This window comes from Heliangelus exortis, chromosome 10 (genome assembly GCF_036169615.1).
Source record: "Heliangelus exortis chromosome 10, bHelExo1.hap1, whole genome shotgun sequence".
Classification (NCBI taxonomy): Eukaryota; Metazoa; Chordata; class Aves; order Apodiformes; family Trochilidae; genus Heliangelus; species Heliangelus exortis.
This window is the reverse complement of record NC_092431.1, coordinates 13310748-13333281: the sequence shown is the minus strand read 5'-3', so window position 1 is coordinate 13333281 and position 22534 is coordinate 13310748. Positions and strand designations below refer to the sequence as shown.

General features: G+C 40.9%; 1 protein-coding gene across 2 annotated transcripts; it reads left to right on the top strand.

Annotated features, from left to right (window-relative positions):
• The first annotated feature begins 1627 nt into the window (after positions 1-1627).
• On the top strand, positions 1628-18876 carry SPARCL1 (SPARC like 1). Of its 2 annotated transcripts, XM_071753626.1 has the most exons (11): positions 1631-1934; positions 7373-7487; positions 7616-7669; positions 9506-10678; positions 12380-12449; positions 13094-13212; positions 13839-13959; positions 14573-14709; positions 16451-16599; positions 17491-17639; positions 18422-18876. In XM_071753626.1, exons 2-11 carry the CDS (start codon positions 7437-7439, stop codon positions 18448-18450), a joined length of 2052 nt encoding a protein of 683 aa, XP_071609727.1. In that variant the 5' UTR covers positions 1631-1934; positions 7373-7436; the 3' UTR covers positions 18451-18876. The 2 variants fall into 2 exon arrangements, 1 of the variants encoding a protein (XP_071609727.1); XR_011727767.1 differs by lacking the exon at positions 16451-16599 and having other exon boundaries at positions 1628-1934.
• Positions 18877-22534: the final 3658 nt, after the last annotated feature.

The following is a 22534-nucleotide window of genomic DNA, read 5'->3' as shown; positions in this document are numbered from 1 at the left end:
AGCTCTCTGGGGAGAGCTTAAGGAAACCTTCCAGTACATGAAGGGGGCTACAGGAAAGCTGGGGAGGGGCTTTTTACAAGGGCATGGAGTGAGAGGACAAGGGACAATGGTTTTGAACTGGAAGAGGGGAGATTTAGGTTGGACATTAGAAAGAAATTCTTTATTTTGAGGGTGGTGAGACCCTGGCCCAGGCTGCTCAGGGAAGCTGTGGCTGCCCCATCCTGGCAGTGTCTCAGCCCATGTGGGATGGGGCCTTGAGCAACCTGGGCTGGTGGGAGGTGTCCCTGCCCATGCAGGGGAGTTGGAACTGGATGAGCTTTAAGGTCCCTTCCAACCAAAACTATCTTACGGTTCCATGATTAATATTTTCAAACTAAAAGAAAAACCTTATCCTTCATCCCCAAAGAAAGCTGAGAGTATGGATGCTCACAGCACACAATGTTTGGATAGATAAAACCAGTCATCTTTCAACAATGCATAACCAAAACAAATGAATGAGAAGCTCTGAAATACCACTGCTCTTTTCAGACACTGACTGGCTGACAAACCAGAATTTCAACTCCAATGGGCACGAATTAGTTTCCAGGCAAAGAAGCAGAGATAAAAGGGGAAGGGATTTAAAGAATTTCTCATAGGCTTTTGTCAAATATAGGGGTTTTTCTGAGCCCACAGAGAGAGGGCTCAGCTGTGATTTCAGCCACCCTTATTAATTTTATTAACAATAAATTTCACAGTGGGCAGTGTAAGATGTGGTACATTTTTGTACATTTGTACATCCACTGTATCTTTTCTAATCACCTTCACAATGTCTACTACACATTTTGGGATGTAACCATAAAAAACCCAACATGTTAAAACACAATATAAAATGACTAAATTTACAGCATTTTCATTACATTTCTTAACATTCATACTCTTTATATGATTTTAATTTTACCCCTCTTCTAATTAGGTTAGCACAACATGCAAATTGTCCTCATTCATAAGATGTGATCCTGGCAGAACTGGAGGCCTGAGCCTCTGGCTTTACTAAACACATCACTGGAAGTGCTTCTGTTCTTACCCTTCATGCATTCACCCCACTATTTCTGATCTGAGAACCTTCCAGAAGGTGCTTTTTATGAAATTATGAAACAAGAAGGAAAAAAAAAAAAAAAAAAAAAAAAAGAAAGATCAAACTCATGAATACCAAATCATTACAAAAACAAAAGCATCTGTTGCAGCCAGGCACCACTTGTAGAGGTTTTCACACTTAGATCAGCTTGCTCTGCACCATCACTATCAAACCAACAGCACAGCCATGGCAACAGCTTCAAAACAGCAAAGTTATGCAAGACTCTCCAACTCATCCTAATTTTTTCATTTTTAATTTAGAGCTCTGCTCTGCAGCCCTCTACTTTCTTTTTCCAGGATGTACCTACGTACCATGTACAGTATATTGAAACAATGCTGAGAAGTTCAGCAAAGGCAGGCAGCCTCGGGGCTTTACTTGTCCCCAGGCCCACAGTGTGAGTGCCCTGACTGACCCCACAGTGCAGAAATTGTGGGGCCAGCCAGTGCTGCAGAAACTATTACACCTGCTCCCTTTGGCTCCCCTTCCCACTAAGCTATGTCCTTCCCACACAAAGGCTGAGCTCCACTGGCCCAGAGCCTGTGAACTGAATGCTCTGACTCAATTAATTCAGCAGAATTATCCTAGCCCATCACTCCCTGCCTCATCCCATGGAAGCCTAGGGATTTGTTTTCTTTAGTTTCATCAGGACCCACAGGGCATCATCTTCCTTCACCAAAGACTACATCAGAACACAGGTGCTGAGAGAGTCTGCATCAGACACCAGAATAGATCACAGGAAAAGCAGCAAGGTTTTGCAGGGCTCAAGGATTTCCAGTTCATCTGTGGCTTACACAGAAGGAGCACCTCTTCTACTGCTATGGTACTGTTGCTTTATTTTTAGTTAAAACCTTAGAATGCCTTGTATCTAAACCTCTGCAGGTCTTTTTTTTTCACTTACTGTGAAACAGGTGAAGCTTTCATGATTATCATTGTCTATTTTAAGGATAAATAACTTCAGACATGTCTGGTACTGAAATAATTGTTCTTTATATGAGAGAACACTGTATAGTTATGGAGCTGAGGAAGATGACCTTTATCTGGTTGGTCTTGAAGAAACCTTTCATAAATGCATGGCAGAACTGGTGAATACCTGAACTGGTGATACCTGTAGGTATCAGTGGAGGAAATGTAGATTCTGGGAGACAACAAAACCCACCAATTGATACAAAATGCTGAAAATAATTCTGGCTATTGATGAGGTCTCATTTTGATCTTTCTCAAATTAAATCAGTTCTTTCTGGCTTGAACCGAATGTAAGCTGCATAGGGCTCTGAAAACAAAACAAAGCAAACAAAAATACCAAGACAAGAACCCAAAAAAACCCAAACCTAAAAACCCAGAAAACAACCAGAAAATAAAATTAAATGGAAGGGAAGAATTACAGATCAAACAATTACATTAGATTATTGTGAATGTTTTCCTCAAAAACTGTTTTAAAATGTCCTGAATTACTGTTGGTTTGGGGTTGTTTCGCATTCAGCCATCAAGGACTTAATGGGCAATGGGTTTTCCACCTGTGAAACTGGTAGCATCAGAGGGACTGATTCTCTTTATCAGCTATTTGCAGAATGAGTGGAATAGTTTTATTCATTGGTGTTTATTTTCTTTTCTAACCTCTTCTTTTACTCAGATCAAATTTCTACCTCAAACTTGGTGGTTTTGTTTCTATCTAAGTACACACATGAACCAGCTTATTCACATATCTAACATCTATAGACATAGGCTCTCACAGGGGCTTTTGAAACAGACCTAGACATAAAAATGTGTTGTACCAGTTGCAGTCTAAAACTACCATGTGTGCATCTTGGTTATAGAAAGAACAGACATTGCATGGAGAATTCTCCACTTCCCTGCTCATGAATTTCCCCTGGCACACAACTCCATTCCCTCAGAATATCAGTGCTGTGATCATCGCCTGCTACAAGAACTCCATCTTGACAGCATTTTTCAGTGAGGATGTGGGCATCAACATTTCTTGCTTACATACTTGACATAGCAACAAGCAGAAACCTTTCACAATAATTAGAAGACATTCAATTTCATTGCAGTCCCAAAAAAGTTCCAAAGGAGTAATTAAAAAAAAGACACAAACCAAACCAAAACACATTATATGATTTCTCAATGATACTTTGGGGATATATGAATGAAAGCTGCATTCTAAAGCTTCTCTACTATTTTAATAATCATGAAAATCATAGTGTCTTAAAACATTTTACCAGACCCAAAGCTTATTACCCAAGTCTCATCCTCATGAAACAAGCATTCATGCTCATTCTGCACAATGAGAAACTGAGTTCCAAAGTTGACTCATTATCTTTTCTAAAGGCCAGACTACATCAGTGCTCATTAGTGGCAGGAGGGGGATTGGACAACTTCATCTTCAGGGCTAGGTCTAATGACAAAAGCCTATGCAGCATTTTCTGCCTATACTAGAGCTGAAAGTAGGTCAGTCTGTATGATTTCTTTTGTTAAACACCAGGCATTTTTCACTCTCAGCCTCGGTCTTTACAAGTTAATCACTTTTGGGTAGCATCTCAAAAGAGGCAGAGAACCTGCTAGGTCACAGCTGTACGAGGTTTGCTGTTTCAGCTGCTGTCAACAATGATGAATCAGAAACAAAATACAGAGACATCTGGAAGACTGCACTTGGCATCTCATCCATTCTGGAAATTCTCTCTAACTTTTGATTAAAGATGTTAACTCCTTGCTATAAGCCCAGAGAAACAGTGAACCTGGGTGAAATTCTTGGGTGACTCACCTGGCCTTGTGTACCAAATGCACAGCTGAGAAGAACAGGCAAGACCAGCAGTCATGCCAGATGCCATTTCTTCAAGCCATCTACACAAAAATAACGTCATTGATCAGTATTTCAAGTGACTGCTGACACACTATTAGACTGGCAGCCCTTGTGCAGCCCTCCTGTCAGGGATAAGCTCACAAGTTGTCTCTCTGATCCTCAGAAGAGCACTGCCCATGTTTCAGCAAAAACACCAGCAACTGCAGACCCATGAGGAGTGAAACAACCCCTCAGCAGCAGTTTCCATAAAGTAAGGCTGAAGGACACAAGCAGTCACCTCAGCTAAAGCTTGCACTGTTGAGTTTTAACACATGGGTTTCATAGAATCATGGAATGGTTTGGGTTGGAAGGGACATTAAAGCTCATCCTGTTCCAACTGCTCTGCCATGGGCAGGGACACCTCCCACCAGCCCAGGTTGCTCAAGGCCCCATCCAACCTGACCTGAGACACTGACAGGGATGGGGCAGCCACAGCTTCTCTGGGAAACCTGGGCCAGGGTCTCACCACCCTCTTCTGTTTCCAAACAGAAGCGACACAGTAATGAACCTTTAAATGGCATCTTTTCATGCATTTACCACAAGGATCAACTGACATCTGACTTACGATCCTCCATCTCTTCTCACTGAAGGGGAAAGTGTTACTGTTTGCAAGGCCAACAAACCAAGGAGGTGGATAAACACTCCAACTTTTTAAACCTACTGGTGTTTTCAGTCACCCTATGATACACTGCTCTAAGTTCTATCATAAGCTGGGACTGAAGTTCAACGTGCAGCCCATGCTCAGAAGAGGCAACTCCTTCTCATGAAGCAAACCTTCTGAACATCCTTGGCAGCAGCTGCAGAATCTTACCTTGGAGCTGCCAAACCCAGCAGCTGTAAACAGTCCTCCAAAAAAGGGTCCTTCAGGGATTGTTTACTCAGACCGCTTATCACAGCCTCATAAAGAAAAGCAACTTTTTATCCTTTTTTTTTCCATTTTGAGCTGAGCTACACCTACCCTGTTGGGACACCACTATGCTGGAATAAACAGCTCAGAGGTTTTCTCTCCTCCAGGTTTCAGGCAAATCTTTCCATGGAGGACAGAAGGGACCACAGCCCATTCCGTGAGGATATCTACTGTCTTCTCCCTGATGAAGTGGCTGTTGTGATTGACCTTGCAGCTTTTAAAACAATCATTTCAACTTTGCCTACTGCTCTCCTTTCATGAGTACCATCAGCACTGAAAAAGTCTTCATTACTATGGCTACTGAATTTGCCAGGTGGTTTCCAGCCGCCAGTTGCAATCAACTCCCAGTGCTGGCTGCACGATGGTATCAGAAGGAGTCCCAGAAACAAAGGGTTAGCTTGGAGCAGTCAGGACCACAGTGAGGCACCATCTCAACACCAAAACTCCTTGCTCTAGAAACACTGGGAGGAGACACTACACTTGTTGGAATTGGTATTGCTGCCATATTGAGAAAGATAAAAAACAGGAATCAACACTGGCAATACTTGCACAGGGCATTACAGTGTTACATTACACAAAGACTGTGTTTTGAAATGGTGCTTCATGTTTGGGGCAGATTATCCTGCTGGAGGAAATATTATAAATCCTTTTGGACTATCATGACTAGAGAAAAGAAAGATACTCAACTAGACTACTCCTATAGTCTGTTCAAGGTGGTCAATTTTCTCCAGTAATTAAAGACTTGTGCTTCCCATAGGTCCCTGTGAGCTAGTTACTACAAGAAAAATACAAAAGCCCTGTCCTGTCACCTTAAGTCAAGTTTATTCCAACTATTGTTTCATTATTTGAAAAATGAGGCAAAGGCAACCTTCACAAGTAGTGACAGCCAAATTTGAAACTGAAATCTGCTGTATTGCCCTATATAGATGACTATGATGTCATTAATGTGTTGCAAATGTCCAGGAGCTCCACTCTTTTCTAGTCCAGACTGAATCACTCCATGGCAAACTGTGGGGCTGTTTCCACCCCTGGGGCAATGTACTGGACACCCCTCCAGGTGAAAGCAAATGGTTGCTTGCACTCCACTGTCAACAGAATAGACAAAAACACAGAAGTGATTCCAGTTGTGCCATGCCTCTGGGCTGCCCTTGACTCCAATTCACCTCAGAGTTCTAACATGTTCACCAGTGGTGGTGTGACCTCATCCAGGCCACGCCGGTCCACAGTCATTCTCCACTCTCAATTAGTCACAAACTGGTCACAGAGGACTGTGAAAGGGTGAGCATGCTTGCTGGTTACTCCTTGGCTCTGAAGTTGATAGTTCAGCTTCCAGATGGCATTCAGGGAGGGTCAATGAGTGCAGAATTGTTGCAGGTAAACTACTGTAACAGTAATGGGTACCTTTTGTTCCCTGACCCTCATTAGCTCCACAATAGTCCTCTGATAACCTGGGCAAAACTGTTTAATTCCTCTGTCTCCACTGCTGCTACACCAGTACCCCCTCAGGTTGCTAAAGGATCCCCTCCTGAGATAATCTACACCAAGAATGCATGAACTATATGGTGCTTTTGCCACTCATGTCCAGCCAAACTAACTTCAGCTTCCACTACAGTTCCTGGGATCTCCCCTTCACTCCAGAAACAGAAAGGCATTCTGTCCCTGTGCAATTGGACACCATTATGACGAGTCTTATATTTTTGTGGTGTTATTATGCCAGGCCATCAGACCCACACAGTCCAGTAGATTTTTATCTCCATCTTGTTGGAGGCAGGGCTCCTCTAATTCTCGACAACATGCTTGCCTTTGGCATGGCAAGCTGAGTACCTCACCTGGACATGACTTCTGCCATGTGTTAGTCACACAGCATAAGGTAGGATCTGAAGCCCATCTGGGGCTGCCCACTGAAAACCAAAGTGGTACTTTTCCTGGAAGAGCCCTGTTTTGTGACCTGTCTTGCAATTTATGTACATGTGCCTGCAAAACAGAGGTAGGTATGCCAATCCCTTTTCTCCTGTCTCCTCCATCAGCTGAGCACCCAGCTGCATCACCCATTACTGGGGCTGAGTAGCTGCAGTGCTCCTCGTGGGGGCTGAGATCCCTGCAGGACGATTGCAGAGGTTGTGGCAGCTACAGAGTACCCACCTCTATGCCAAGGTTTCACTTGAAGAAGGATCAGAATCTGAAAGATAATCCAAAGGCCTAATGAGCATGGTGGTAAAAAGAGTTCAGAAGAGGGGATAAAGATTTACAGTGCTGTTCCTGTAAACAGGCACATTCATAACTCTGCCTTTCAGTAACACCACTGTGAACATAGCATACAGCTTAAATCCTGTAAAACAACACCAAATTGGTCTCTAGATAAGCTGATCTAGCATCTGAGCTTGTATAAAACTGGATACTGCATGGATATTTTGTGGGTCTTCAGACTAAGCCAGTTACAGCAGCCACTACATTGCTTCCATCAATCATTCCTACACTTCAAATCCTAACTTATTTTTTTTCATGTTGATTGCAGAGAGAAAACCTCTAAACCCTGCCACTGTTCCATTAACTATTGTCCTCTACAAGATCTGAAAAGCATGAAGGCTGTAGTTCTTGTTTGTCTTGTAGGATCAGCTTTTGCTATTCCAGTAAGTCCTCATCATGCTATTACTGCTGGGCATTTAATTTCCCATTCTGTGAATACACTCTGTTACCCCATTGACCCATACAAGATTTTTATTTACATGCAGATTTTTAATATATATGTCTATTCTAGACCCATTCCTTAAACTACAGACTTGGAACCCATGGACAGAAAACTCCAGAAAAGGTACTCTTCTGTTCTTTATAGGCAACTTGTATTATTCATCTCAAATAGATAAAATACATTCGTACACATGTTGTGTGCTACTATAAATTGCTATCAGTTGGCAAACTGATTTAGGTTAAAATGATGTAGCCATCCTTATTGCAAAAATTAGCACCAAGCATCTCATACCTTACACATTACAGCTAGAAACAGAAAGGGACAAAACCTCAAGCTCACAACAGAAATTCCATTTATTTGAAAAAATTACCTTAAACAAATCCCTACATACAATCATGACACCCATATTTATACAAACAAGCTGCTCCACTGACAGTCAAATGTGTGGTTATCACTGCTCCACTTAACGAAGAGGATTAAATTCTCAATTTATCACATGAAGTGATCATATGCAGTCTCAAACATGTCTGAATTTTAGCCACCAATACGGTTTTTTATTCAATTTATTTATTTTATTAATATTAGATACAGCTCATGTTGTAAGAGTGCACTGTGGCTGATACACAGCCCTGTCACAAGACAGATGACTTCAGAAGCCCTATGCCATTTCTGCATGCTAATGACAGAGCTCAGAATTTTGCATTCATGGTTGACCCAAATTTAAATTCCTTTTGATTGCACCACTCTGATGAGCATTTGTGGTTCAGACATAATGGCCCTTGGCTCCAAGCCAATAAATATTTTGGTACAACTCATTTCAGAGCCTGCTCTGTAGTAAGAAATGCAAAATTCCAACTCTTACGCTAACCATTTTTTAATTATTAATTATATTCCACTCTGTGCAGCTTTCCAGATGAACTCCATGTCAGGCTCCGTGGTGCTCTGCATTATGGAAGCCAAAAAAATTGTTTTCCTAATGAAGCATCCAGCAAAACATATTATGGTACAAACACTAGGTTGTAGCTTACAACTTTCTTCCATAAAACACTCCATCATAAGACACTTGCATTGAAGGAAAACATTGCAATACGCAAAAAATCATCAGTTCCAAGTAAATATTCAACATCAAAAGGCCAGTTGTCCTCTAACAATAGCTAATTACAGTGACATTGACTGAAATTTGCCATCATTTTAAGCATGTTCACAAGTAATCAACTTCTAAAAGTTTATTTTGTCATGAAGACAAAGGTATGACATTCAGGCACAACCTGTGTACATTGAGCCTGTGGTGCATGAGGCTTCTTGTCCAGCAAGACATGAGCCTGCTGCTTCATATACAGGCACCCATCATAGACAATATTAACGACTGTTTGGTCCCATATTTTCTAACTCTATAGAATGGGCAGCCTTTCACAGAAGACTGCTTTTTACTTAAAAACATATAGGATGTTGTAAACAGTAGTGCCCAAAAACACAGGTAAAAGAACCCTGTTCTTGAAACTTAATTTTCACCTGCTTTAAGATCAGCTTGAGATGCTTGGTAATTCATAGATCAGTTTTTGTAAGGTCTATAGAAAATGTACATTTAATCTGGAAAATCTCTTCACTGAATTCTGGTTAGATTTGAGCAAACTTATGATCTTACCCTGAAAAATCAGTTGGAAATGACATAGTGAATACATTGCCCAGTGCTTTCCCTGCATCAGCAAGTGCAATAGGCAAAAGACAAACTTGTGAAATATTCAGATACCACCTTCAGAAATAAGATATAGGTGACCTACCTAAAGCCAAATTAATATTTCTATCCCTAACAATGTTTTAAATTTGTACAAGAATTTGTTAGTGGACCAATTGTTTCCAAGCACTCCTGACTCTGTCCACACTAAAGGAAATGCTACTCCAGCAACTTGGACAGAGAATGTCTCATTTTCATAACTCATTTTTTTTACACTATTTAAGACAGAAGATATTCATTCTGAAGCCTCAAAGGAAGAGAATGCTGGGTATGTAGATCGGGCTGATTTGCTGCCCCATCAGAACAACCTCAAACCAGAGGTGGTGCTACCAGATGCTGAGCACAGGGATGAGCCCCAGAGCACTAGAAAACGTGGAAGAACTGAAAGTGAACATCAAGTGAAAAATAGCCTAAAAAGCATCAATTTCCTTGCACTGAGCAATAAACCAGGTTTGGCTGCTGATAACCAGGACAGTGACTCTGGAAGCAGTGGCAGAGGACAGTCCAGCTCTGAGCGCTACCAGTTCAGGAGGCAGGAGAAACACAGCAGTGCAGCCAACCCACATGTTCTGGGCAATGCAGAAAATCCAGTGGATTCTCTCAGTCTTGATCATGAGCACAACATATGGAAATATAATAAAAATACAGTTGGCCTATCAGAAAAAAACAGTGAAAGCGATGAAGAAGAAGGTGTGGAAGAAGAGGATGAGGAATGGGGTGAAGAAACTGATTACAGATATATGAAGCACAAAGGCCACCAGACAAATCAAAGTAACCAGTACAAAAGACAGCAAAATGAAAACAGCATGCAATCTGATGAAAAACTGAGAGATTCCAGTCAACTAATTTGGATAACCAAGAGACAAGGTGAGAAATTTGACCCAGAGGAAGCAGAGAGGGAGAACAGCCAGAAGCAGCCCTATAAAGAAGAAATCCTGGCCTCTCAAAAAACCCTGAATAAAGATCAAGATGACAAACAGGAAAGTCAAGAGAGGGGAGACAATAGCTGGGTAAACTATAACAGTGATCACAACACAGTGGTGAAAAGACAAGCCACAGAGGACAGTAATCTTCATGATGATGTTCATGACAGTGGTGATGCTGAGGACAAGGAAGTTCTCAAAAATACCAGAAAAGAAGCAGCCTATGAGGAAGAGGAGAGAATCCAGAGTAATGACCAGGAGAGCACCAGTACTGAGCACAAAAGGAAAGGAACCAATGAAGATGATGTTGCAGTTCATACAGACCCTGAGGACTACCAGGATGTCAAGATTAAAGACCTTATTCTCTCTGAAAAAGATGATTATGATCATGAGCTACCTAATTCTGATAGCAAGCAACAACTGGAAACACGTAGCTCTGTTCAGAGCATAAATTCAATGGAAAATGAAGATAAGGTAAATACTCCTTCAAATAAAGTTACATATTAGAAGAATTAAAAAAAAAAAAAAAAAGGTGCGGGGGTGGTCCGAGGGAAGGAACCAGTCCCAAATTTAAATTCCTGATTATTGAATGGACATTTTGGAGAAAAACAATGTAATGGTTTCTTAATGCACAGAAGTCTCATTTCTCCTTTTATTCGTTATTCTTTTGGTTCACACTATGTCACTTCACATATAACATTTAGAATTGTACCAGAAAGCACAACTGATGTAACAGCTCCAATAGGAAATATTATCCACAAATAGATGTGGACACACAGATACAAAGCTTGGAACCCAGTATCAGGCCAACCAGGAAAGCTTGTTCACTCTTCTCTCCCAAAGGTTTTAAACCTCACCATCTGAAAGCAAACAGCGTGAAAAGGCAAGTCTAGAGTCCTCAGGATAATTACTATCCTAGTGGCTAAGGCACTTTCATAAAGATGAAGGATGTGGGCTTTGTCTCTTCAGATAAATGGGGATATTGCACCCAGATCTCCCATACCCTAGTCACCCATTAGATAACCAGTGGGCTATCAGGGGTGGGGGTGTTCTTCCAAGGAAAGGAGTTTTCCTATGGTAGTTAAGTAAGGACCTGTAATATGGGAGGCATCCTTTTGAAAGAGGGCAGACACCTCTCAACAGCTCCAAAGAATGATCAGAAGATGCATCCATCTCTTCTGGATGACCATGGATGGATGACCATGAGCCACCGATGTGTCCTTGTGGCCAAGAAGTCCAATGGCATCCTGGGGTGCATTAGAAGGGGTTGGTCATTAAGTAGCAAGAGGTTCTTTTTTGCCTCTACTCTGCCCTGGTGAGGCTGCATCTGGAATATTGTGTCCAGTTCTGGGCCCCTCTGTTCCAGAAGGACAGGGAACTGCTTGAGAGAGTTCAGCACAGAGCCACAAAGATGATGAAGGGAGTGGAAAATCTCCCTGATGAAGAAAGAATGAGGGAGCTTGGAGAAGAATGAGGGGTGACCTCATTAATGTCTATAAATGTGTAAAGGGCAAGTGACAGGAGAATGGAGCCAGGCTCTGCTCAGTGATGTCCAGTGACGGGACAAGGGGCAATGGGTACAACTGGGAGCATAGGAGGTTCCACATAAATATAAGAAAAAGTTTTTTCACTGCGAGGGTGAGGGAGCACTGGCACAGGCTGCCCAGGGAGGCTGTGGAGTCTCCTTCTCTGGAGACATTCAAACCCCACCTGGATGTATTCCTGTGTGATCTGACGTAGGTGACCCTGTTCTGGCAGGGGGGTTGGACTCAGTGATCTTCTAAGGTCCCTTTCAACCTCTAACAGTGTGATTTCTGGGATTTCTACTCCTGCTTCACATTTCTGGCCTGGAAGCTCATGGTGCTACTGACTGCAGGCACTATCGAGTGGCAGTTCATGCCTGGAGGGTCCCTGTGCAAACTAAGACTTCTGCCAGCCTCAAGGCTGCCAACTCTGCTGCTACATGGCAAATACTGCAGAATTTTCAGGTGCTCAGGCCTTACTGTGTGCTTATTTTCCTCCCACTTTTTTTTCCTCTCCAAATAACAGAGTTCCTTAGCAGTGTAGTACACAAGGCTTTATGCACTTCTCACACATTTTGCAAGCAGAGCACAGGACCCTGTTTCTTCTTTCCAAGATACCACAACTTCTGCTCATGTATCTGTGACCATTCAGGTTAAGAATACAGGCAGTTCCCACGGTAAGATGGAAAGTGCAAGCAACACGAGTGAGAAGGCTCTCCTGGGTAAGTCACAAAGCCAGCATGTCACTGCTAACTCTGTAGTGGGGAATCTGATGATCTGCATTTCTTTTCTGCTTTTGGCAGCACACGATTTCACATGACTGAGCTGTGCTTGTCCATAATCCTGCATCACAGTTACATCCCCAGAGAATCCTCTTTCCATTCAAATGGATTTACTCATTTGTTTGTTAAAACCAGCGTACAGTACAGAGAGTGCACAATTTTCTGTGTCAGTTATGCAAGAATGGGAATTACCTTGCATTGAAACCTTTCAGTTTCAGAACAGTACCTTGAATTCAGCTAGGAGTGAGACAAGTGCCAGCAAAGACAGATGGAGAACGTTTCACCAGAGGAAGATGGAAGTGAATGTCAGTCCTTTTAGGAGAAAATGCTTTATCTGAGAAATGTATTTATCCATCCAACTCAAACTTGAGACTGCTAGAAGTCTCACAAAATTCCTTGTTCAAAGTTTGACCTGATTTCTTCAATACAAGATCCAGGTGCATTTTAACAAACTTACAAAAGAGCACATGGCTTCTTAGTGAATATTGGGCTGTATTTCCTTTGACTGTCAGTAGTACCAGACAGAAACACTTTGCTTCATCTCATCCCCTCTAACATTCACTTTTTCTTGCTCCAATCGCTAGACCCATGTAGGAACTTCCACTGCAAAAGAGGTAAAGTCTGCCATGCAGACAAACATGGGAAACCCAACTGTGTTTGCCAAGATCCTGCTGCTTGTCCTCCCACCAAAGACTATGAGCATGTAAGTATTCTTACATCCTATGAGCAAGTAAGTCAGTGCACAGCTTGGGGGAAAGCCAACTAAAATGTTTACAAGATCACATTCTCCTGCTATTTAGAATAACTGCACCTAAAAAAGCATGCAAGTGTATTTGGGTAATTCCAGTAATTGCAAAATATGTATAAAGTGCCCAAACTCATTGACTATAGCTTGAGAATAGTATGAACACATGTAGCTACACAGTACCTAAAGTGATTTGCTTCACTTAGTCTCTCAGGGATCCCAGGTTTTTCCTGTCCTTAAAAGGGACATTTATTCATTTGGTGTTTCAGAGCATACACTGAATACTAACACACACCCTAGTGTAATAATTCTCTACCATCTCAGAAACTACTGATATATTACTGCTACAGAAAAATAACGTTGTCTCAAAACTGTGTGAAAGTGCAGATAACTAACTTTTAAGTGAGCAAAGAACAGCTATGATTTTCAGCAGTTCTGATCACATTTATTCCCTGTGGATATTCACAACTGCTACACCAAATGTTAACGAGACTTTTATTATTGTAATGCCTATGTGAGTGACCAGAATTTTTCTCAAAACAGTGTGTGTGGAGGGGTGGTTTTGTTTTTTACTCTTTCTCTAGGTTTGTGGAACAGATAATAAGACTTATGATGGCACATGTCAGCTCTTTGGCACCAAATGTCAACTTGAGGGAACAAAAATGGGACGTCAGCTGCACCTAGACTATATGGGCTCCTGCAAATGTAAGGATAGTTTTCCTATGAAGAATTCACCTAGGTATAAAGATCCAGTAGCCTTAATCACCAGCTAGTCCTAAGTTACCTGGTTTCTTCCTGTGCTCTCCCCCCCTTATGCATCAATTACCTAATAATTAAGACCTTAAAACCCTAAACATATCTAAAAAGTAATTTTTCTATAATTAAGGGTATTAAGCATCAGTACTTGCAGCCAGTTAATAAATGAAAATGTCAAGTCAAAAAAAAAAAAAAAAAGAAAAAAAAAAAAAAGAAAAAAGCAAAGCAAAACAGAACAACTATTTACATGCCAAATATTCCTTCCCTGTCAAGAACTTTGCTTTCATGCAACTGCCTGGTAACAGTGTCACTGCAGAACTCACCTCAAAAGGTGCATAGATATACAAAGGTTGTGGCTTTCACAGCTGGGTAAGCATGTGCACCAAAAACCTGCAGATTTATGATTGAACCCATTCATTGCATTTCCAATTTTCTGTATTAACAGCTCCATAAATTTTAAGCTTAACTGGGAGTTTGCTACCAAGAATCAAATCTAATTTGGCTCAGAAATGATTGACTGGAGACAACATATCATTGTTAAAAGCTTTCTTGTTTGGCACAGACATCCCTCACTGTACTGATTATGAAGTGGATCAGTTCCCGCTCCGGATGCGAGACTGGCTCAAAAACATCCTTATGCAGTATTATGAGAGTGACCTGGGTACTTCTGGATTTCTAACTGAAAAGCAAAGGAGTAAGGTCAGCATTCCTTTTTAAGTAAGACTTTGCAGTTACATTGTTAGAGCCAGCCAAGCCATGTGAAAACAGTGATTCACGTATTAGAAGTTCTCCCATGTCCTCTGAGTATTTGCTCTCTGGTTAAGGCAATTCAGACTCCATTAGACTAATTGCAAAACTAAACTGCAAAACAAACTTCATAAAATTCCAAGTGTGTGTCCCCCTCATGTTCATTTAGGCTGAGATGCGTTTTTGCTATTAATGTTCCTTTTGTCCAAGCAAATGCAAGCTAAGGGTATTATCTGAAGTCAGTGTATACAGACAAGAGGTGGAAAAGTCAGAATTAGTGCACACTTAGATAAACATCATCACTTGAGAAGACACGAAACAGCTTCTATTCAGGGAAGTGCTATGTGACCAACCTCTTGAAGACATCATCCTAGGTAAGGATGATCCAATTAATGCAGCTAGCTCCCTTTTCCAAAGGACTTCAGGAAAATCAGCAGCCATAGCATAAGATGTAAGATCTGGGTATGGATAACAAAAAGACAGAATAAGAGAGAACAGCCAGCTAAGAGCTCAGCTGTGGAGTCCCACAAGATGAAAGTACTTGTGCTATTCAACTTCTGTTAAGTGACATGGAAGAGGAAGGTAAGGCACAAAGTCTGCTGACAACTCACAAGTATTCAAAGGAAGGAAGGATGGAAGGACTCTGACTCCTGGTGAAGAAAACTTCTCAAGAACCTCACAAGACTGAGCAACTGGGTAGCCACACATCAGGATTTGATACATAACTACAATAGAGTTTAAGGACCTTCATGGGGGTAGGAGATCCCTGCCTTGGACAGGCCAAAAGCAGCTCCTCCTATGTTCCAGAGACAAACCTTGTACTTGGCCATCACTACGAATGTACCTGAAAACACTCAACAGTTAAAGGTATTGTTTGCACTTTTTAATCCATCCACATACACTGTGCATTTACAACATGATATTGAAGGGTCATAAAATGACACAAGTCTAACACTCAGTGATAAAAGAGCTGCCTTCTACCATTCTGTAGACATGCAGCATCACACTAAAAAAAGAGTCAGCATCTAATATCATTGAGCTTTTTTTTTTTTTTTTTTTTAAAAAAAAAAAGGATGTAAGTCAAGTGAATTGTGACAATAGTTTGGTTTTGAAGATATAGATACCATAACTCCCTAAAAAGAGTTTAAGTTAAGACAAGACCTGAGCTGCTCTAACTCTGGAGTAGGAGGTGCATGCAGTAGGTCAAGGCAGATTTAAGCAAAATATGCTTGAGCAACATGAAAGATTACTTACACAGTTATCAACAGGGAAACTGACCTTCCTGGAATGTTTGATACTAAATGGTATGAAATAGATTATGTCTGAGATGGCTTATTTCACACCAAAAGCTGAGTTGCTTGGCTGAGGACAAGGTCAACAAATGTGATAAAATCAGTTTCATTTCCTACCAACCTGATGCTACTGCCCTGATTAGCTGAGTCTGATGGTTGGCCACAGGAATTTCAATTCCTTTCTAGTAACTACTAGGGTTGGCATGGACGGCAACCACAATCATCTGGACTACTCAAGACAAACTTCTCATGCTGTATACAGCCACAAACACTAAAAGCCATTTCTCCAGCCACATTTTATCAGGTTTCATTTATCCAAATCACCTCCTTGCTAGATAGCTCTCTTCAGGACAGATCTTCATCCCTAAACAAACAAACAAAAATTTTTTTTGTTTGTTCAGGTCAAAAAAATCTACCAGAATGACAAGCGCCTTGTTGCTAGTGACCACGCAGTTGAGCTGCTCCTGCATGACTTTGAGGAAAATTATCATATGTATGTGTATCCTGTGCACTGGCAATTTCATCAGCTTGATCAACATCCTGTTGACAGGTAAAAAAAAAAAGAAGAAAAAAAAAATCTTTGTGGGTGGGTTCAGTTCCAGTTTGCTGTTTAAGTGCAGGATATTATCCTTTTCTAAACCACTTGAAGGATTCTCTACATACAGGACCAGTCCCTCCTCTGTCTAAGGAGGCATTGATCTCTAACACAGAACTTCTCTCATTGTCTTGCTGGAGTCATGTCTTAGGTCAGAACCTGCTATGCTCTTGCCTTTCACAATCATGTATTACACACCTTAAGCTCTAAAGTATCTTAATGACTATAAATGTCCTGATCCTGGAAGAAAACACGGCTCATGAGATCCTATTATTACTGAAGCTAAGGGTAATAAGCTAAGTAGAAGGGGCAGAGGCCAGTCAGCAATAATTCACGAGGTTTCAATTAATACTATGGAAATATCTCGGTTTAAGGAGGAGATGTGGTAAAACAGCATCAGTGTTACAGTTCAGAGGGAGCCCCCAGCTCCTAACAATGTGACTGAGACTTTTGGTCATGAGACGTGGTGGTGGGATCCATGTTTCAAGGCTGCATGCCCTTAACACCTTGTGCTGATCACACCTCAGAACACAGCTGAGTGTCTTGTGAGCTTGACCTCATGAAGATTGATGGCAAAGCTCCATAACTGATGAGTTGTGTACAAGTCTCAGTAATACTTGCACTAGAAAAAAAATGGCAGTGAACAAATAGCAGTTGAAAAAGTTTCAGGTAATCATCATAATCAACATCCTAATGACTAGGGACAGATTAATAATATAAGCACCACACAATTGGGGCATCTCTGTCAAAGTCAACACTGTCGTCTTCCAGCATCTTAGATAATCTTCAATGATCCTGATGATTTATTAATGAAATACAGCTCCACATACCTGCTCTTTCTTTCAGATTATTAACACATTCAGAGATCGCACCTTTGAGAGCCTCCCTAGTTCCCATGGAACACTGCATAACCCGTTTCTTCCAAGAGTGTGATGGAGACCAAAACAAACTCATTGCTTTGAAGGAATGGTGCCACTGCTTTGGGATTAAGGAAGGTAAAACTAGAAGAACAGGCAGATGTATAGGACAAAAGGTTCCTATCAACACTAAGCACACTCTTGGACCACAATGTACAGGAAAGAAATTGTAGCCAGAAGCTTATGGCTGCTGTGCACAGAGGCGAATGGAACAGTAATGACAAGACTGCCAAAGGTGCAGATCTGAATTGTCTTAGAGAGATAAGAAAAAGTCACCTTTTCTATGAGGAAAGATTTAGGAGGTAGTTTGTGCTAAACATCAAAACATTCCTATGTGGTGCCTGAACCAATATGTTCTGCATGTCTACCTCTATGTCTACAAAACACTTGATTTTCTTCTTCAGTACCAAAGAAAAGGCCAAGAGAGGTTGTACTTGGAAATCAGTGATTGAAGCACTCTACCCAATTTTTTTTAAAGTTCTTCTGATGGCATTTTAGCATTTACAAACCACACATGCAATTAAGCTGCAGGGACTTATCAGAATATGCACATACTGCTGCCAATGACTGTTCATTCAAAGAAGGGTGTAAGATCAGTCGCTTGTGAAGAGGGGGAGTGGATGGGATTCCTGGCTCACAAACACATCAAGGAGACCTAACACAAGAAACAAGAAAGCACCTATCAAGGGTCTAAATGAATGAACACAATAGCAGCAACCATACTTGTTGTTTGTTAGGGATAGTGTTCCCCTGCATGAGTCCTCTGAAACTGTAGTACATCACTTTCTTCATAGTGACACAGCGTGAAAATGTCTCTTGAACATCACATGTTAATTACATTTTCTTCTTCTTTGTTGCAGAAGATGTAAATGAAAGTCTCCTGTTCTGAGCCTGACTTAACAGAATCCAAGTGCCAAACTAAAACTGGTGAAATATGTAAATCCTGATTATTTCTGTAATCAACAGCTTCATGGTTTTCAAGACAAAGGTGTCATAAGGCTCACTGCATTCTTATCAAAAAACACAGGTGCAGAGGAGTTCTACATTCATTAAAAGCAGAAAAATTTATCTGCTCCAAGTAGTTCATAGCTAAACCAAGTGTTTTCCCTTGCATTTATCTATGATCTCTCTGAAACAGTAAATAATACTAATCTGATGACTGAGCAGTTAACAAAACATCTTTAGAATTATAGGATTTAGATTTTACTATACAGTGAAGAAAGTTACATAGGACTTGGTTTTTTTTTTTATTTATTGCATTGTCAGGTTAACATTCTGCAATAGAAGACTCAAGTAAAGTAAGTGTACCAAAATATATGGGCTGTGTAAGAATTTTGTTAAAGAAAAGGTATCAAGGAAATGGTTCAATGGAAATTCCATTTAACATTTAACAGAGGATAAACTATAGTGTAGCTCACACGTGTAGGTCTTTAAACCATAATTCCTAAAATACATGAAAAAAAAAAATTAAAAATCAGTGCTTTTCAGATACTTCTTCCTTCGCTTCTTGAAACACATTAGAAAGAGTACCAATGCCACATAGCAGAATTCCTGCTGATAAATTGTGTAATGAACTAACTGTATGAACATGAAGTATGTGTACATGTGTCAAAAGCCTGATTAACAACAGGTGTAACACCACAACCCACAGCTCCAACACCTTATTCTCCTTAGCAAGCCTATTCTTCCCTTCTCCCCCAGAGGACCAACTACTACTAACATTCTTCTTAACAAGTTCTTCACCATGAGGGTGGTGAGACACAGGTGGCACAGGTTGCCCAGAGAAGTGGTGGAAGCCCCATCCCTGGAAGTTTTTAAGGCCAGGCTGGACAGGGCTCTGAGCACCTGATCTGGTGGGAGGTGTCCCTGCCCATGGCAGGGAGTTTGGAACTGGATGATCTTAAAGGTCCCTTCCAACCCTGAAAATTCTATGATTCTATGATTTTTCCTGAGAAAGAAATGCTAACTATTTCTTTCACCATCTCTCAGCTGTTGCATGCCAAAGACAGGCACAATTTAGGTATAAAAACCAGGACAGAATGAGATTATTGCTGAAACTGATTAACTTCTTAGCACTTAACTGAAAACACTCCAGGCATGCTCTGCTATAGGCAAGAACCCTCAAATGTTATTCCTGCAAAGGAAGATCAGAAAACACTTTTCACCTGAACCATGTCACCTTTCCAATGAAAAGAAAATAGGATTCAGAAATGCTCTTTTGGTAGCTACAGTAGTGGAAGTTCACTCGCCCCTCACTAATTTGCTCTGGAGCAAGCAAGGGCTGCTAATCCTAGTCCAGCTCCAGCCTGATGCCCTGGGAAACAATGGATCAAACTACTAACCTTTACAAACATAGGAGCTTTTTAGACAAATGAAAGAGTATTTCCCACTAAAACCAGTTTCACTGACAGTTTCTCTTGTAAGCCTGACTCATCACCCACTCCACATTCTGTTCCATCACACAGCAGGGTGTGTCAGGCAACACACTGCATGAACAAAAGTGTATTCTGTGCTGATTCCACTTGAAAAAGATCCTTTCTCTGAGGCTTCAAATTCCTCAAGGAAAAAGTCATTTTGATAGCATATTTCCTACCTGATTGCAACCTATTGTTTATTTGCTCTTCCTATAGTTAAGAGTCAGCCACATCAGAACAATCTTACATACTTCATACAAGGACAACTCATTGGGATTGACCTGTTCTCCACTGAGGTTAATACTCCCTGTTGCTCTGCTCAAACCAAGTACTAGAAAAAAGATATAATGAAATTGAATTTCACAGGAAAAAACAGGGAAGATATTCCTTTTAAACAGTCCAAGTTCTGCAGGGTAGACAATGACCATCAACAAGATGATTACAGCCATGGATATTTGAATCACCTGTGTTAAGGAGCAGATGTGCATGATGCCAAATGAAAGTCAGTTTTCCCATCAGTACTATAACTATATTGCTACCACTCTATCTTAACTTATAAATATTTTAATTTTTTGTGTATGTGAAGTAGGTAAGAGAAAGCTAATTCTTAAGTCATAATTTTATTCACCTTTTGATTGTTTTCACTTAGACAATGAGTGTAAATTAAACATCTATTTAGTCCTTAGTATTTTTCCTCTCTTCAAGGGAGAGTCAACAGTGAAATTATATTCCTACCAAGCCTCAGATCCCCTTTGAGACACAGACACATTCATGTACACATGCCCATAGAGAGAGTACACTCACAAATCCATTCCTTGCTCACACCTAAGCCCTGGCACAAGCTTGTTCACTTTGTGCAACTGGCTACAACTTGAACGGGGCTAAAATTATCTGACCTATTAACTTTCCCTGTTTCAGCTAAAATGCTTAGTGTTGAGTGTGAATAAAAGCAGATGGAAACTGATGTTTTTAGACAGGTCCATTAAAGGATACCAAAGTCCCAAGATGCAGCCATAACTCCCAGCCCTACTGGAAGGTTGACAACATGTGGGATATTCCAGGAGACACACCAACCTGCATGTCCTCTTTCCTCAATTTGACACTTTGGGGCAGAATACTGATCAGCTTTGCCTAAATGCTTCCCCCAAAAAAACATTCTTAAGCTGGATAATATGTTGTTCCTCTTGATGGCCTTGCATGTATTCCACAGGAAGAGAATCATAGCTATCTTAGAGAAATGATTAATGATTTCCATTTCTCCTTGGGTTTTGTTGGGGCTTGGGGTTTGTTATCTGGTTTTGGTTGTTGTGGTGTGTTTGGTTTTGCTGTTGGTTTTTGACAGTCACTATCAATAGTGGTCTTCATTGAGGATAAGCACCTTCTTTCCAACCAGACAACTAACTGCACAAACATGCCAATGTAGAAAATGCTATAAAGAGCACACTTTCTTCTTTCTGCCCTCTCATCCCTGTGCTTTATGACCAATATCTTCACTATTGCCTCCACAACAGGCAACTGGGATTCTTAAGTTCTACTCACCTTCTTGTTAAGCTGCAAATGCATGTGTGATCCAACAAGCATGTATTATGCTTTAAACCCACAGACTTGGCTGCAGAAAAAAGCTCAGAGATGAGATTTTGATCCCAGTGGCCTCAAACAGATCCAACATAATGTCAACTTCTGAATTGCATCCTACAAGATTTTCCCCAGACACATGTATTAATCTAAACTTGTATTGACCAGTTCAGACTTTTATACTAAAATAACCACTAAAGAGTAGGACCAAGCAACAACTGTAACTGAAAATTTATTTATGGGCTTCTCTTTCGATGGGTTTTGCTTAACCTGCAGGCAGTCAGATGTCAGATATAACAGCTGTCAGACTGCAAGTATATAGCTGGCCTCAAAAGACAGCAGTGCCTTTAACGCACAAGTTCCATTTTCTGCAAGAAAATCAAGGTAATTTTGGATTTGTAACACTCTCTCTCAGCTAGGAGCTTCAGTACTCCAGGCATTATGACCAAAGTATTCCTCCAGCAACACTAAAGTGCACAACCCTACAGTCTACATTGAAAAAATACACTATGAAAATCCCTTTTTATACCACACACACACTTCTACTGCCAAATGTATCAATCCTCCAGGGATTAGTAGGGGCCACATATTAAAAAAAAATTTTGAAAATTGCTTCTTTATTAGCAGAGAAGTAAACAGAATGTCAAAAAGGTCTTAAGAAGGTATGATTCATGATGTCTTGTGGTTTTCTGATGTAAGCCATAGTACTCAAAACTATGCATAGACACCAGCCAGTCACACCACACTATCACTGGAGCCAGATGACTTTGCATGATCCCAACTGTTCAACCTGCAATCCAAAGGTCATACAGATGCTCTGATGTTACCTGGACTGAAGATCATTTAAAAAAAATTAATTTTGTGTATGGCTACCAACTGCAAGAATGAATGAACAAGAATTTTTTCCATGTTTCCATAAAGCAAAAGCATTGGGTGCCTAGAGAGGTTGTGGATTCTCCATCCCAAGAGATGCTCCAAACCTGA